This window comes from Acromyrmex echinatior, chromosome 16 (genome assembly GCF_024713525.1).
Source record: "Acromyrmex echinatior isolate Ae372 chromosome 16, ASM2471352v2, whole genome shotgun sequence".
Classification (NCBI taxonomy): Eukaryota; Metazoa; Arthropoda; class Insecta; order Hymenoptera; family Formicidae; genus Acromyrmex; species Acromyrmex echinatior.
Genome location: NC_141867.1, coordinates 1115121 through 1133822, shown reverse-complemented (window position 1 = coordinate 1133822; position 18702 = coordinate 1115121). Strand labels below are relative to the sequence as shown.

General features: G+C 37.2%; 1 protein-coding gene across 2 annotated transcripts in view; it reads right to left on the bottom strand.

The window, feature by feature from the left end:
- Nucleotides 1-4031: 4031 nt before the first annotated feature.
- The window catches only part of thw (chitin-binding domain protein thawb), a 57288-nt gene continuing 42617 nt past the window's right edge, over nt 4032-18702 (bottom strand). For both annotated transcript variants that reach the window (XM_087414495.1, XM_011054453.2), the window contains 7 exons: nt 18428-18483; nt 14963-15003; nt 13142-13295; nt 12993-13040; nt 11701-11816; nt 6956-11312; nt 4032-6212 (listed from right to left, as the gene is read on the bottom strand). In XM_087414495.1, the coding sequence (XP_087270621.1) occupies nt 5935-6212; nt 6956-11312; nt 11701-11816; nt 12993-13040; nt 13142-13295; nt 14963-15003; nt 18428-18458 (5025 nt within the window). In that variant the 5' untranslated portion in view covers nt 18459-18483 and the 3' untranslated portion in view covers nt 4032-5934. The remainder of the gene's footprint in view (nt 6213-6955; nt 11313-11700; nt 11817-12992; nt 13041-13141; nt 13296-14962; nt 15004-18427; nt 18484-18702) is intronic.

The following is an 18702-nucleotide window of genomic DNA, read 5'->3' as shown; positions in this document are numbered from 1 at the left end:
CGATAATTCCTTCGCTAGGAATGTAAATCATAATCTTTCTATCTAAAAATTATTTTATCCTTAACTATAATAGCCGGTTAGCAAGCCCTAACCTTTTGGTTCACTTAATATGCGATAAATGCGTTGAGCACGAGAATGTTAAATGAAAAATTAGTTGAGCTTTAGTATCTTTAAGGCAATATATGCATGTAGGTATTGTTTGCGGCATAATGATCCAATTTGAGAGATCTTTGAAAAACAAACGAAATGATTTAAATTAAAAAAATAAAACAGTTCAAATATTTTGCGTTCATTTTCTCCATAGGAAGATTTCTTACTGCTCACAAAGTAAACATTAGGGAATATTAATTGCCGATTTTCTCAAGTTTTACAATTATTTCTTATGTCAAAATATGAAAAAATTTAATAATCACTAATTTGCTCAAATTGAATCTTTCAATTAAAAAAATTTTATTTTATGTAAATATCCGGTTTTACACAAATTTAAAGGTGTTTAAAGTTTTTTGTAAATAGAACTATTTCTTAACTATTATTGACTTAACTATTATTTTAGCGTTCCATATATCGAGCTTCAAAAAAAGTGTAGATTTATTCTTAAGAAATATTGTTTTAAATATGTATAAAATCAGGTACTTGTACACAAATAAAAAAAAATGTTTTTATAATTTTTTGCAAAACTCAGTTTAAGCTAAAATTAATGACAGATTTCTTCATTGTATGACATAAGAAACAACTGTAAATAATTTGAAAAAAATCGATGTCTGATGTTTCCCTGAGGTAAACCTTGTTAGTATCTTTTCCTTATTCTCTGTGGAACGTACGGTAAATCATCGTAATTGTCGACGTTTCTCATACGTTTAGTCATGTAAATATGTGCGTTTACATGAGTACATTGATAGAGCATTTAATGCACGTGCGCGCGCGATCGAGTCAACGGTCCATATTTAAACAATAATCCACACGCTACTTGACGTTATGAGGGGGCGATAAGCGCTCGTAAAACTAAAAAGCCTTAATTGAGCTCTGGCAATTGGCCAACACGCCGTAATCTAACTACGTACTCTGCAGAGTATATCGTGGCCGATTGCATCAACCGCGACCTTTTACCGCCTCACCAGTAGAGCGCGAAGATAATTGTACAGACAGGGGATCCACGTTCGGAATCGGACCGGCCTCGATTCTAGATGTCCCGAGCTGTACAATGGAAATCATCTATAACTCGTTCAAATGTCGAAAAAAAAAAACTGCCGAGATTTATTTAAATCTTTGTCAGCAAAGAGGCTTAAAGAACAGCTTTGAGGAATGGATAAACTTTTTTATATCATCTTTGTCCGATATCCAAAACGTATGATTTACATTTTTATAAACAATGTAGGATTTTTTAAATATTTTCTCTTTCAATAGCTTTCTGGTTTTGATACCAATTAACGCATAACAATGCTAAACAAGAATACAAAAGAATTCCATCGAAAAATTTAGGTCTCAAAAAAAAAAATATCAAATAATAAAATGATATTTCTAAAAATTAATAGTAATTTCTATGAAAAAAAAAATTAAACAATATTTAAGTTTAACAAAAGCATATTGCATATTTGTCACTCAGCGAAATGTTTACGCAAGTTTTAACTTTGTTCAGAAAAGGACTAAGTCAGCGTATAATGTAGACACGAGTCAATATTATTCCAAGAGAAATAAATAATCTTGGCCTTCTCTACCCAGATGGATTTCCAAATCTGTCGCATGACAAACTCAGAGATTATATATCGATCCAGTTTTATTCATTTTATATGGAGTTTTTTCTCGCAGTGTCACAGAGAATCAACTTACGATTTACTGCAGTTAGACGTTGAGATTTGCGATATTATCGTCCAGTATGTTAAATTACTATACTGATAATGAGTAATATTACTTAATACTTGGATCTTGCGCGATAATATCTAAACGCACGTCCCTTGCAGCATTATTTTAAGTGCATTTGCAACTGTCTAGCCCTAACTAAGATTTTTAAAGATAATCTTGAGACAAGCTGTAGTTAAGTAAATAAATCTCTTGGTAATGTAACATATCATAATGTATTATCTTTAAAAAAAATGAAAAAAAAAAAGATTTTTGGAAAAGTAAAACAAAACACAATAAATGTGAGATAAATAATAAAGTAAATAGTATCTACGATATCCAAAGCTGTACAGCTTTACATCGTGTTAAACACTTACGTGAGTGAATATGATGTCTGTTTAAGTATAATTATCAGATAGGTTCATTTACATTTGCGGAAAAAGCAAGATGAAGGAGTAACGATCTTCTTCCTGCCTCTTGTAACTCTTTATTCGGATACCGATCTCCGGACATTAATTTGAATATGTTGCGTCGAGGCGGCGAATCGATCTCGGTCTTGCTGAAGGCGGATGTCCATTCGCATTGTAGCGAAGGTAAAAGTGTTGCGCCACGGGGTATCTGAATCCGAAAGATTCCATGCCTGAAAAGTTGGCCAACTTAGATATAGTTCCTTCATATTGATTTACGTTTGCATTTTAATTTAAAAACTAAAATTGCAAATATTTTGGAAAAAAATATTTGCTGTCGATATATCATTTGTAGATTACTAAAAAAACTTCGTAGCTACGCTGCGAAAATAAACCAGGAAAAATAAAGTTTAACGTTCAGTCATGCGAAGAAAATATTTCCAGAAATATTTTTATTCAGTTATCTACACTTCCATTATATTTTTTCCTAAAAGTTTTGCGCTTCTGGCAATAGCAAATGGGACGATCGAGCGATCAAACACGACGCGAAAAAGTGTCGTCCTTGTAGAATAGTTTTGTAATGTTCCATGTAAATAGAAGATCCAGCATTCTGATTATGACGCTTACGATCTGGCTACGATAAGCGTCCTTAGAAATATTAATCAACCATTTGTGCAATGGCTCCGACCTGATGAGAGCGATCTTCTCTCATGTTTCTTCATTAGGTCAATTGAAATTGTATGCGTATTCTCTCGGGCGTTTTATGATGCGAAATCTCGTCGCTATTCTTTTATGACACCGTTAAGTCCTGTATGTATTACTGTATCTGTCGATTACAAAATGCGCATTAATTTTATTTTTAAATCGTGGCATTCGTATACTCGCGAACTGCGAGGAGGGGGGGGGAGGGGGATTCCAGAATATGTACATTCACGAAAACGTAAAAATGCTAAAAATAGAAAATATTGTAAATTTACTAATTATACCTGTTATTAATTTAATAATATGATATTATTTTGTAGAAATAATCTATGTGTATGCGTACGGATCGCCGGATATTGAAGTATATTCGGAACAAGGGAGACAAAAAGGGAAACCCTTCTATTTTCTAGGTGTTTGTGCAATCATTGACGACCGTAGCCATTTACCCATGTTCGTTTTTCGGAGGGACCCCCCCCCTCCAAAACATTAATGATGCTCATTACTCTGCGTAAGTTATTGACATGTTGTCGCAAAAATTTGTAGCAATCTATATATATATCAAGCGTAAATGATTTCTTTAAAAATTAATAGTTCGCGTCCTACTTTCGATGATAATAACGATGAAACATTCCTTTTTCAGCAAAAGTAAATATTCATATACATGACGAATTATCCAGTAAAATTATTGAAATTCTTAAAAATAGAAAATATTATAAATTTACTAATTATACCTGTTATTAATTTAATAATATGATATTATTTTGTACAAATAATCTATGATACATTATCTATGTAACATTAAAATATTCAATCATATTGTAATCTCAAAATTAAATCTTATAATATATATCTACATTTTTTCCAAGTATCATTAAACTAAGATACAAACGTAAGTTATTTAATATTTAATAATTTAGAATACATAAATGCAACAAATGCAACATATGTGTCTTTTTTTAAACAACACTGGTAATAAAATACTAAATATGCGTCCGAATAGTATTTTAGCATGAAAAGTATTATTAAAAAATTGAAGCATCCATCAAAGTATTATAAGGAACGTATACGTAACAGGAAGAACGTAGCTAAACAAAACCCTGTATATATTTATTCACATACTGTACAAAGATATATTACATAAAGTAGATACACAACTACACGCTAACTCGCGTACTTAAATAATGACCTAGAAACCCCATTTGGACGTTTCGGGATCGCAACGGAAGCGCATCGCCGACCTCGAAACTGCCCAAATGAAAGAGAATGTTACCAACACCGTAATTTCAAGATATAAGTAACTTACTGTTAGCCGTAGGTACGTAGGAATCGCAACATAGCGAAAACAAATAAATAATTTCGCATGATCCGCCGGAAAGCTGAGCGGATCCCTTCTAGGGAGTCTTTTTTTAATACTGAATAGTTTTCGGCTGGAACGGAAATACGTACGTTTCCGCCGAGTATTAATTAAATGCTGCCGGTAAAAATTAATATCGCTCGGAAATTATTTCAAAAAAGGATAATAGTGATCTCGTTGGGGGAAGATACGTAAAGAAAGGATTAAAATTGTGTCACGTAGAGTCCAACCAGAATGGATAACCATAAGTATACACGGTGCAATTCACCATGTGCCATCACATTCTGTCAATTTCGCATGCAATTTAACGAAAACGAGTTGCAATTTAACGATGTACCTGGCAACACAAGATGAGCGCGAACGTATCAAAATGTTTACCCCCTTTTTACATCGGCATGCAAGACAATCATTGTTTTACACAAGTACATATACTATTATAGGAATACAAAAAATTAATGTAATAAAGAAGATCCCTCATATTCTATATATCAATAATTAAAATTCGCTTCTCATTTCAAATACGTAGTCGTATCTATATTCTAACTACATTCAGAAGATTTCAAAATCAAAACATTAAAAATTGTTTATCAAATTATTTTCCAATAATAAAATGAATTTTTCTAAACACAGATACTACATATGGACAGCATCTAGCATAGCACAAGATTATGCTATGTAACACGATTATAGTCAGTTAATAATTCATAAAATTACATAAAGAAGAAGCATTTAGAGAAACTTTGTTATTATATCATTGCATGATAAACACAAGTGAAACGCATATAAAATTACCTTGTTAATATGTGCGAACTTCTTTGATTATAGATAGGAGAGAGTTAAGTTGAGTGTAGCGTTCACGCAAGTCAATGAACAGGAGGGACGAAGTATGGCAGGCGTTTTTTTTTTCTTCAAGTAATAGTTGCCGATGTTACGAGGCGATCGATGTTTTATTCTTAATAAAAAGGACGGCGAGCAATACATAATCTTAACGTCGGACTACAGCCGGTTAATTATTATATTGCGATCTTATCGATCGATGATCGATCGGGACTCCGCATATTAACCGATACGAGTTATGCTCGGTCGCGGATATCAAGCAGCCGCAGCTCAGATTTACATGTCCGAAATCGATCGTTACACAATCTGTTTAATATCCGCAAGCGCAGGTGTCAATCTCGGCCCTAAGTTAAATCAAACTTTGCAGCAGCGTTATCGATCTAAGTTCGAAGAAGCCAATCTTCGACTCGAAATCTAATTTTCCGATTATTGCATGCAAATGTATTAATATAGCAGCCAAATTCAATAGGAATTCTAGAATTAATAATAATTTAATGTTGTTGACTTCTAATGAGAATATTTGATAAGAAGTTCCGTATCTCTCCTGAAGAAACGCAGAGCAGGTTTATTCTGTTTATTCATGGACATCGATTCATGGGCCAAGATCAAAACCGATTCACCGTTCGGAGCTTGAATCCTCGAATTTAGGCTAGACGGAGTGACACAATGATGGATGACAGCAACGATCTACTCCGATGTATTGACAGGTGGACGTCTTCTGATACTCCAGCGAGATCTTCATCTCGCGAGTCTTCCGACGCGCGCGTAGTTCCGATCGGTCGTCGATTGTGCGGCTTCTCAGCCCCATTTAGCGGCTACCGTGTAAAGCGACCTGAGAAGTTCGAGAGCTCGGCTGTCAGAAGCGGTAGCCTCCGACAAAGAATTATTCGTCTCCAAGACAGCGTCATCTGATCTTCTAGCAAAAGCTTTGGCACTCTCAGTGGTCGTACGGAATTTTCGTCCCGTCCTACTGCGGAATGTTGTGACAGATGGTGAAGATGGCGTGGGTCTCGTAGACGATGCTCGAGGAGTCCTTATCGTCGTGGAATTCAATAAAACAACCGATCGTGGTTTAGCTGTAAAGCAATAAATAAAAAATTAATCTGTTTTGTGTCTCTAATAAACTATTAGCTAAAGAAACATATACCATTTTTTGTGTAAAATGGGCAATGTTGTATTTTTAAAATAAGCAATATTAAAAATAAGAAATATCATATTAAAGAAACAGAATTTTACTGGAAAAATAAATAATGTCTTTTGTAATAAAATCATGTATTTTAAGCAAAGCATTTAAAAAAATAATATGTGAATTAAGAAAGCAAGACCAATAGCTTAAAAAATTTGCTGTTGATCTTGCTTTTTTAATTCACACACTATTTTTTAAATCGTATCACAAACAAGAAACTTTGCCTTTTTTTATCTTTTTAGAAGATTGTATTTTTATGTCTTTTCTGCGTTAAAGCGATTAATAATAAGATTAATTTTATTAAAGCTCCTCCAAACGATATAGCTAAATGATATATGCCAACATTCGCTTGCACACATTCGCTAAATATATTAGCCTACATTCAATATAGATATGTATGTTATAAATATTATATTTGTGTATAATATTTGTTTACAATTATTACACAATATTTGTTTACAATTGTTACACAATTAAAATTAATTGTCGACGATAATAAATATATTCGTTATTCTTATTTATTAGCTATTTATTCAAATAAAGCATTCTTTTAATGCGATATTCGAAGATAAAATATTTTCATAAAACATTCTATAAATAGATATTATAATTATTAAATAGTGTAATACGTACGAATCGAAAAATTAAGTCTGTTGATGCCAGCGATGATTTCTCGCGATTCTTCCGAACTGAATTCATTAACGGGCATTCTCAGAAGTGCATCCAACAATTGTTCCTTTTCCTGTTCCATCGTCTTATTTCTGGGACCATTGCAATGGCTTATCAGCAATAAAACTAATTGTCTTACCGTTGCATTGTTATCAGCCTGTTTCATCACTCGCATCAGTGTGTTCGAGCTCGTCTCGTTCAAGTTACCGAACATCTCGTGCGCCTTGATCACTTCGCTTTCGGTGGCATTCAACGCATTGCCGTGCGCAAGTGGCAGCAAAGTGGATGCCAAATTGTCCCGGGAGACGGCATTGGTTGATGTCACCGAGGAAGTAATCGTGGTCGTTATGCTCGATCGCGTCGTGATAATTGGAGTTGGCGTCGCCGTGTTTTCTGCGGTAAAGGTTGTCGGTAACAGAGTAAACGTTACGGGTGGATCGTTGTCGCTCGTCGCCCATTGCCAAGGACTCGGTGTGCTGGTTGTTCGTGATTCCGTTGTTACGTCGGGATCTACAGAGGACAATTTCGACGATCTTGCAGTACTCGCAGTGGATTCTGATTCTTCACTAATAGCATTATCAGTTGTGTCAGGCAACTGAGTAGTGCCAACGTTCGATTGTAGACCGTGATTAATATGTTGAGGATCTACGAACACCGTTGTTTCCCAGAGCTGAGTGACCATAGGCGAAGAAGTCCAATGATCATCATTCAGTAGGTTGGAATGTCTCGTGGTCGAGGCATCCGTCGGATTATTAGTAGCGCGAATAACAGTAGCAGTATATGGAGTAGCGTCGTTGATGGTCGCAGTAATGGGATCTAGTGTCTCCATGTTGTTCCGAATTGTCGTTGCCGTCGTTGTCGCTAAAGGCTTGCGAGTACCTTCTCTGTGATTACTTTCCAACTTGTAATTGTTTCTGAACTTCGCGTACGAACTGCGAGCTGTGGCAAGAGATTCGGACGGCGCTGTCGTTGATTCGTAGTAACGTATCCTGAATGGTTGAACGGTGGTGCTGACGGTCTGATAGGAGGGTTTGCTTCTCGATAGAGGCGTCGTTGAGCGCACCACCTGATTCGGCAGAATGCTATTTGACGCGGTGAAACTCTTCACATTACCGAAATGGTGATGATAAGGAGGCGGTGTGAGATTTTGAATGGGTTTATCACCGGCCGAGCCTCTACCCCTGCTAGATGAAGTCGTTCCTTTCCCAGAATTCACAAAAGATGCCATCGTCGACGACGCCACGTAATTGCTTATAGGTGTAGCGCCAATCGGTTTGACATTTTTACCATAAGGTTGGAAGGTCCTTGCCGTGTTATTTTGAAAGCCACCGATCTTATTTCTATTTTCGTACTCGTCCAATGGGAAATAATTGTCGTAGACCGATGACAAATCTGTCGTATCCCTCGTATCGCTATCGTAATTTTGAATATCATTCATAGTAGTAGTAAAAACGCGATTCACTTCGAAGGCAAACGTATTACCACCCTGTGTTGATGATTCGACATAATCTCTCGAATCGTGTGATGAAGCACTGGGCGGTAACAACGTCGAACTTGGATAGTAAATTGGCCTTCGCGTCTGGCTCTCTAAAGTTGTATATTCATCATACGGCGTCGTGTAGTAAGTCGAATACGATCTATCGGTGGTGATAGGTGGTTGTAAGGTAGTGGGGAATATGGTGGTTGGTTTACGCCTTCTGGTAACGTCGGTATCGTCCGAAAAATCCAGGACTTCATCCTTCTCCTTAGTCACTGATGCATACTCTTCCGCAGTAGTTGAATACATTGTCGTCATTTCAAACTGATCATCATCGGTGGTCGTCGTCGGGGGTTGCGTGGGCCTGATCTCTGTGAGCACCTTCTTAAAGGTTTCCGGATCCTGTAGATATGCCGATAGAGCATGAGTAAAGACCTGAGCCAGTTCGCGCAGCTTCGTGTTATTCGATCTCTTCGCGCCGTTCACTGGACCCTCGCTCTGTTCGATCTCTAGATCGTCATTTATCTCGCCATCAAGATCCTCGGCTTCCGACGTAAATTCAGTCATTGTGGCGTTTCCTTCGAGCGCATTATTTAGATTGAACAACTCAACGTACGACGAGATGGTGTGTTGTGTGAGAATGCTGGTCGGTAATTCGACAGACACATTATGCGAGTAATTGCCTTCTCTACTCTCGGCTTCCTCGGCACTTGCGGTAGATTCGATAGTCTCATTGGAGTCGAGATTGTCGCCAGCTGTGGCAAAGTATAGAGCTAACGAATGCAAAGTGGATGGACCGGGAGCAGAGGGTCCATTTCGACTATTTCCATCCTTCGCGATTTCACTTAGATTTTCCCCATTATTTTCTAAACCTTGAAGAGAGTGCAACATGCTGAGCGCGTGTTCCCGTTCAGCGTAAGGTCTATCTTCTAAAGTCGGTGGTGGTTTGCTGCCAACCTCAGGTAAATAAGTCGCTCTGTCTTTGGGCTTGCTCGTTGCCGGAGGCGACGATTTCACCTTGGGTATCAGATTGCTGGCCGTGATGCGATAATTTGTCAGAGTGGAACTGTATGTCGGCATAGTGGTCGGTGGTTTCGGCGTCGGTGTAGTAGTCATCGTAGAGTAAACGTAGTTTTTAGTGAAAGGTACGTATGGGCCTAAAGTGGACAACACTTTCCCTTGTTTGTAGGTAAAACTGGTGTCATAAGGACTTAAAGTCTTACTAGTAGATCCGCTCTGCTGATAACCATTGGTGCTTCTCCACGGCTTCTCGGTCGAGCTGATTGAATTCTGATGGAAGCTTTGCAAAGTCGCACGCCAAGGATCTCCCGTCGTACCTTTGTTTTCGATATTCGTGATACTATTCTCGTTTTGATAATTGGCGCGGTAGGTTTGCCCATGACACTCATCGTAACATGGCACATTGGTCGTGGGAAATGCATCTTGACTGACGATTGAAGTGACGTTAGCAGAGTTGTGCCGATAGCTTTCTGTATTCACGTATGGACGCGTAGTCGCGAAAGAAGTATCAGTGTCTCTCTGTTCAGTTACCCTGTTATCAATATACTGTTGATTTTGATAATTCCCGGAGGCTGGTGGTATTCTTCCTACAGCAGGAGAAGTTCGCGAGCTAGACATAGTTGGGAATTCCTCTGCGGAGGGAAACGATGTCACCGTCGTGGTGTCAGCATTAGTGTAAGTAGTTTCTGGAACATCATCTTGCCTATAGTAAGGAGTGCTATAGTGCGACGTTTCGGTGGTCGGCGTGTACTGTAATGTTGTTTCATAAGGTGGCAACGTCGTTGTCCTAGGCTTATAGATAGGAGTGTATGTGGGACCGGGGTATGGCGGAGCACCCGTCTTGGGTGTGAAGGATACCGTCTCACTCTCTCTGTTCCTCTGTGGCGTTAAGGTGGTCGTCTCGTGATCGCTGTAGCTAGCAGTAGTGGTATGATCTCGGTAATCGTATGAATGGTAATAATACTGTCGAGTGTTCTCGGATTTGCCCGAGTTGAAGCGATGTCCCCGGTTGGACACAAATGCGGCGCTTTCCGCAAACTGCTGGTATTCCTTCGGAGGCGCCGCAGTTGTAGTTCTGAAGGTTGTCGTCTCCATGTACGTCGGTGTAGCTTTTTGTGATTGGTTGGAACCGAACAGATTGTTTCGCGTCGAAGTTCGCGATTTCGGATTGAACGCTGGCTTGTCGTTGCTGCGCGGCGTATTCTGATTTGACTGATAATTCTGCCGACTATCCTGGAACTTATTGTTGTGCTCGTAATTGAATTTGCTATTCTGAGTATCCAATTGATTTCTCTGTCTATTGACCGCCTGATAATTCGATCCGCTATCATGATATTGTCGCTGTTTCGACGGCTGGTCGTAATTATCGGGCATCTGACTCGTTTTCTCGTTAGTTCGTAATGCGTTCGCATTGTTCTCTTGGAATCGACCAGAACTACGGGTATTCTCGAAAACGTTGTTCGGTCCGAAGTGTTGATTAGACTTTGGTTCATTCTGTCTTGTCTCCGAAATCTGATTCTGCTTGTCGGTGGATCCGTACGGATTCATTCTACCATTTTGTCTGCCATCGTAGTCGACGTTATCGTAATAATCCGCATTATTTTGTTCCTCCGCTTCGCGATGAAACTCGGATTTCATCTTTCTCGCTTCCGCACGTTTCTTCTCTTCCTCGGCCAGTTGCTCGACACTCTGCTCGTACAACTCTGTGGACTTGCTGCAGTCCACTTTGAACCACCAGTCGCATATAAGTTGCGATTGTTGGAAGATCGTGCCGTTGGGACACAGAAACGAGATCTTACGTCCATTGTCGCAGATGTGGAATACCTGAAAATATATTCAACTTCGATGACAAATGCTTCATTAACGGAAAGTCTCTGCAGAAATATTACTGGTATAACGATACAAATACCGTTATTATGAATATGATTATTTTTTCAAAGGTAATTTTGTGCACATAAATTATATAAAAATTCAAGGTAAAATGAAAAAATATTTTCAAAAAGATCATTCATTTCGTTCTTCATTTTCTCTTATTTTCTAAACTTTTTTATTCGGCATGTATATTCATATTTTTTATAGACATTCTAAAAATGTTCGAATTTCTATAATCCGTAACTATTTAACAATCGCCGGATTGAGCATCAATCCGTGTTTGGTCCAACTTTTGCTCGAATCGAGCCGTCGTGTCGTACGTAATATCGATGTCACCTACTTGGCAATTTGTCTCTAAATCCGCGTAATATCCCCCTCTCAGACCGCGACAGCTGAATGAAGTGGTTGGAATCGACGTGAGGGCTGGATAATCCACTCCGGGCTGTCCCGTCACGCCTAAGTACAAAGTGGACTGTTATTAAATTTTATAATTCTTGTTATATCAACGCGGCATTATCGATGTTCATCCCGCGTTTTTCACAACCGTGCTTCTAAAATATAAATATCCCAACATAATCGCTTGGAGCTTTCGCGAATCATGCCATTAATGTCATGCGAACTGTGCCATTAACGTTTCGTATAAAGAATTCCGCGAACCGATAACTATCGAGATTAGTGACAAAGATCGTTTAGATCCCCCATCATATCGCTTCGTGCGCAAGATGATAAACGAGCGATAGATTATCTGCCAGTATGCATTAACGCGTCGCGTTTCAAAAATTTAATTACCAAACGTAACAATGCAATTACATCACGTTTAGGGGAATAACAGGTCGGCTAGAATAGAAGTGCCGTAGAAAGTCTGTCACTTCAGTGGAAAGTCACAAAGCGCCGGCGCACAATCATCGTAAAACGAAAAATTGCACCTCGTGGGAAAGCAGAAACGCAGTCTGATCGCTTCGAGATAGTCGCACGCACTCAATGACTTTCGCTTACACAGTCTTACATAATATCTGACCGCTAAGACAGCTGGAGAAAAGACATCTACAGACATCGGATGCTCTCATTTTCGCTTCTGCTCGAATACGATATCACTATGTATGGAGTGTTCCAAATTTACCGAAGAAGCTCCTGGTAAATATGTGCATAGATGCACAACTTGTAGAAGTGAATTCGTATGACTGTACGTTATGTCTACATGCGAAAGACAAATATACACGTGCACAATGTAAATATATATATGGGAAAAGATAATACGTGAAGCGCTGGAGAGTGCAACGTTGGAATAAGCAAATATTATTTTTATTCCGGGACAAAAAATACGAGCAAAAAATATTTATTCATAAACTTTTTTATACGTATTTATGCTTTCTTGGCCATCAACAATTTCATTTCAAAACATTAGGATTAATAAGCAATTAATAAGCATGGAATGAAATCATAAATAAGAGTTTTTAAGAACTTCGCAATTCCTTAAAGGATAATTTTAGATAATCAGTTTTTATCAAAGGATTTAAACGCCATGTTAAACAGTTTATTTTACAAACAATAATAAAAGAGTACACGAATAAGAACGGTTGTTACATCAAAGAGACGACATGCACACGGAGAAAAACGTTTTAGTAATAATACCCGCTCCTTTGAGCCACTCCTTGAGAAGGTCCTCGTTACCGAAGAAGACTGGCAATGGAAGAAAAAGTGAGTCGCTTTAGTCAGGTCAGAAAAGAAAAAGAGATTAGCGATGTAGTCTCGAGGTTAGTAGGACAGTTCTGTGAGAGAACCTTGGTAAACTTGGTACTCGCCGTTCTTTTCGGGCGCCAGCCTTTTCACGATTTTCTTCAGTGCTTCGACGTCTTCTTCGGATGCCTCAAGACTCGACAGGTCCAATTCCGTGAGGAACTCTGGCAGTCTCGCATGCTCGACATCTCGCGATGCCTGCAACGTAATACGCTCTCAGAATGTAGAACTACTTCCAGAAAAGCGCTCGCAGTGACGAGTTTCCGCAGGTCTCTTGGAAGATACACTACTTTCAACTCGTCTTACAGCTTGCTCTTTTCTTCCAGTATACTTGCATCTTTAGACGCTCGTAATCCAATCATCATGATAAGATTGCACGTGATAATGTTAATGTGAAATCGTTGAAAAGAGACACTATTTTAAATTTAAAGTTAATTGAAAATGTACAAAGCCGAGAGGCCAGTTATCACTTCAATTCAATATTTGCGATATTTTTTCCAAATGACGTAACCGCAATTTGCAAAAAATAAATTAAGCGAATTTGAGGATTTAGCCGTAAGCTGTTACATCTAGATGATATTATCCTAATAAAAAACAGCCACAATTAAATAAAATTTTATTTCTTTCTTTATATGCGTCATACGTGAAGTGTTGATAATTAGGGAAATCAATTTATGCATTTGAACGCTCGAACGAGCGCGACGAGTGCATTAAACGCTATTGATTTTGCGTGCGCGAGACGATACGACGCACAAAATACGAACAAACGTTCGCCGCTGCGTTATCCCGCACATGAAATTCGATACTGCAACTCGCATCCCACCGGGAAACGAAAGTTTGATTAAATTTCGCTGCAGAGAGTGCGGGCAGAAGAGCGCTTGTCGTCGTTACCTACACTTACGCGTCGCGTAAATCACGGTTAACCAGTAAACGGTGCATCACAGTATTGACCATTGTCGACATTTATTAGCAATGTTAACGGCAACTTTAAAGCGACGCTCTCTAATGCGAGAGTGTATCGTAATTTCAGAGCGTTTCTCGAGCGATTTTTCACGGGAATCCGTTCACGCGCGAGCGCGTAACTCGGTAACTCTGTAATTAGATCTCGCGCTCCCGTAAATTAAAATCCACGTTACATCTGCAGGGATGAGAAAAGAGCGTCCGTAACGCATGTTTCCACGCTCGCGGTTGAAAATTTCGCGTCGCGCCCCGAAGCGCGCTTTACCTCTTTCGAATCGATTGCTAGCAAACCGTAAATCGTCGCAATAAACCGTCGCGCGTACAACGTCCGTGCGGAATTCTACGAAAGTTAAATTACATTGCTTGAAATAAGGGCCGCGGGGACTTTAATTACTTAGCCGCTAATTAACTTCGGCGTTCAAAATGTCGCCTGATTGGAGCCGCTCGGTCCTCAGATTAGCGCCACTTGAATATTTACGATAGCATTGTTCGTTCACTTATACTTCTATAGAATTAAGAAAATCCGTAATAAATATTCTAGGATGTTTCTAAATTATCCGACTCAGCTTGCCGCCTGGAGAATTCACGAAAGCACCGAGAGAAGGATAATTCATGGATATAAAAACTTCATCATCCATGGCAACTTTATGGGAAAGTCAGGAACTTAATATTAAACTTAGAGAATCGCGCGGAGATATTGTACCGAAATTATCATTGAGTGATAAATTAAATGACATTTTTATAAAATTAAACAGTGGCATTGAAAGTTACGTAGAGAGAATCAAAATTAGTTACAAAATTAATTCTAGATTTAATTGAAGATTAATTTCAATTTCAATCTTTAACGGTGAGATAGTACATCTTAAGACTAGAAGTAGGCTATTCTTAATCTTGAAACCGCTCACCTCTGTCTCGCATTGTCCAGGTGTGTACGTAGCAGCGATACCTGAAAGTCGGAAACGGGGATTAGAGTTGGGATTAAATAATCACGCGTCTTGCTCTACAGGAAATTAGGTCAGCAAAGCGCGGTCGCCTAATCCGGATGTTCTATAGTCGTCCTATGGGGCAACCATTTGGGATATTTGTATAGCTGCTTTCGTTACAACGCGATGTTGTGAAAATATGCCAGCGGCGGTAACCGTTCAGGCTGTTTTCGCTGTTGAATAAAGAAGCTTTATCAACGACAAGCGTGCTAGCAGAATCGCACGGTCGATGCGCCCGTATAATCCCATGAGTTTTATGGTAGAATTGTACATGTCGAAATTTTTTTTCCCGCTGCGATTCAGCATACTATTCGCGGTAAAACAAGCAACTAAATCAATATCGAAAACACATTACACTGACCTCGTCAAATTTCTTTTAGCTCATAAGTAGTTCAATTCTTTCTCTCTCTCTCTCTCTCTCTCTCTCTCTGCACGGAATATACATAAAATTAAAAATATAAAACATAATTTGACAATCAAAAGAAAAACAACAATAAAGTTATCACATTATATTATAATTTTACAATTATTATATTATAATTGAATACGTGTTGGATATCAAGGACATTATACACGGAAACATACATAATAACATATTAAAAATATAAACTTAAATATACATTATTACTTTTAAAAATATAAAACATAATTTTGATAATTAAAAGAAAAATAAAAAGTTTATGTAACTATTAATATAACTCTTTTTATACATAATAATAAATAATATTGAATATTTTATAACTTAAATGTTTCAGATAACACTTGAAAGTTTAAAAAATATTTGTTGCTATTATATTAAAAATGTAAAATAGTTGAGTTTAGTAAACTATTTGGTCTGAAAGAAACTCCGAACAGAATATTCAATTTTAGTCATGTTTTCCATCATTGAATTAGTTCTTATTATATAAATTACCTTTTAAGAAATTTTAAATTAATTTTGATTATAAATACATGCTTCTGAAAATTGTCAGGAATCACATCAAAGAGTTATAACTTTCGATCGCAAAGAGCTGCAAGAAAATTTATCAAAGAATTTATAGTTGAGAGAGAAAGCGCGTGATACCTATGACACATTACATAAGCGTAAAAACTCGAGTCATAAGTCAATGGACCATCATCGTTTCGTTGTTCGACGTAGCAATATTAGAAGTTTGCACGGTGATTTAATATAATAGAAGGTAACTAAAGGCGATTCTATGAATTTTACATAGGAATCGCTCCAAACTATAATATTGGAAATAAACTATTTGTGAATGCCTCAAAGAAATAACTATATTAATTGTGAATAAAAAATAATTTTTTTGGAAAAAGAATTAATAATCTGACTATGATCAATCCTGGCAATAGGTTTCAAATATTCTGAAATCTCAAAGAAGAAACTCAATAGTGATGAATACAAAGTCATACGGAACATTATTGGAAAATGCAGAAAGAGAAAGATAGATGCGACAGAGTAACAAAGATAGATAAAAAGTGATACGGACAAAGTCGTAACTTGCTCCACGAAATTCTTTACGAGATCGTGGAAAACGTGCAAAGTTTCGCGAAGGTAAGCGACGAACTTTCATGGCGATGAAAAATTTTCCGCGCATACTTGCACTAAGTCCCGGATATCGAATCGCGCGTTTCCAAAGAAGTAGTCGTGAACTTTTCTACTTCGCTACGTTGAGAGGTTTCTCAAACGTTATTCAGCTCCTCCAGTTAATCTAATATATCTCTTCATTATGCTATAAATTATTACTACATAAATACGAATTTGCGACACAATAACGTGATACATTTTTCAAAAAGTTCTAATCAGCATCAAAAATCATTAATTAACATATTTATACATTTTCCTGTACTTTTCTGAATTCAGTCCTCCATCATTATAAATAGTATAAATTATTTCTTCTTTACATAAAATCTGTTTATTTACGAATATTTGCATCACTAAGTATTATTTGAGAGAATTATTAATTATCAACAATAAAATTAAATTTCCTGCCTGTATCATATAAATTAAGTTAAGATTTATATTAAAATCAGATTTATATCAAATCCTTGAAAAATTGATAAACAATCAATATGCAAATGCTTTTTATTAAGAAATATATTATTAATATAATTAATATAATTAAATGTATTGTATTCCTAACAAGACTATATAAAAATCTAATCGAGAAATCGATACATTACTTATTAATAAATATATAAGTCAATTACTATTTATGATTTTCCCTGAACACGTAAATAGTAGTGGCTTGAACATGCTGTTTCTCTAAAGCCTCTTTACGCAAATTCCGTGTGAAGGAAAATAAAATTTCCATATTTCCGCGATGAGAGGCAACGACAAGCGCGTGACAAATGCTGCGTGAATGACCGGTGAGTCAACAACATCGATCTTCTTGTACCGCAGATTGTGCCGTGCTCCTCGATGCAGAAGAGAAGCGTGGAGTAAACGGCCATAAATCCTGGACCAAGCGATTCTACGTCGGATTCACCTTCGCCGCGGAAGCGAATCCTTGACTTTATCCGCGCACGACAGGATGCCACGGCTCTCCCACGCTGCCAGAGATATAGATACGCGATTGGTCCGTAATTATCGGCTAGCAGCACGGATGAACACCGGCGATAAGGGAAAATAATAAATAAAAATATTGAATAATCCCACGCAGCGGTGGCGCAGTGAAGATTAATCGTTTGTCCACTGCTGATGGCTGGTGACCATCAGAATGGTGCGCCAGTAAATGCCGTTTCGCCGATTGTATTCCCGTATTCCCATCGATCCTTTAAATGCCAGACCGTGGAAGACAAAGAACGACAAAAAGAGAACGACGTCAACGCGTCCAAGCTCAAAAGGAGGAATTTTTATTCCGCCGATTCATCGCCGGTGAATTGATTCGTTGAAGAACGAAGTCCGCGAATCACGAGGGACATGACTATGAAATATACTTTTTTTATCGATCAAATTTTTTTCATTACTGCTTTCACTAATGTCAATACGCACGTCGCCTTTCTGTTAAATAAATAATCCAGATATTTGTAAATACATTAAAAATTACAATAGACTACGAGAATTCTATTATGTTTTTATCATGTTTTCTTGTGTAATCTATAATAATTTTTCAATTGAACCTATTAAAACTCTAGTAATACACGATGGATGTAGAAATTTCTTTATTTTATTATTATTATATTTTATATATATATATATATATATATATAAATAAAATTCTATTTTACATTATTTTATTATTATTATTTTATTGTATAATTACTTCTATTATTTCTATCCTCAGAATCATTTTTAAAAAAAGTAATTTTTTAAAAAGTGACTTATTTAAATTGACTTTTTTAAAATTATTCTATGATGTTAAATAAAAATAAAATTTGAATTATACTTACATAGAAATAGAAGGCTCACGAGGCGTAACATGTTTGATAGATCGTCAATCACGACTCTGTAAACAGAGCATAATTTATTAAGTGAACAATAACAAATCAAATAAAAGGACAACTAATCAAAATGAGATAATAGCAACTAATAAATTGATTATTATTCTTCTACTGTGTACAGGACGTTAGGACCTTCTTCAGCAACACAAAAATTAAACAATAAGGATCTTAGACTGTACATGTAAGAACACAACCAATAGGAAATAGGAATTGAAGGCCTATAA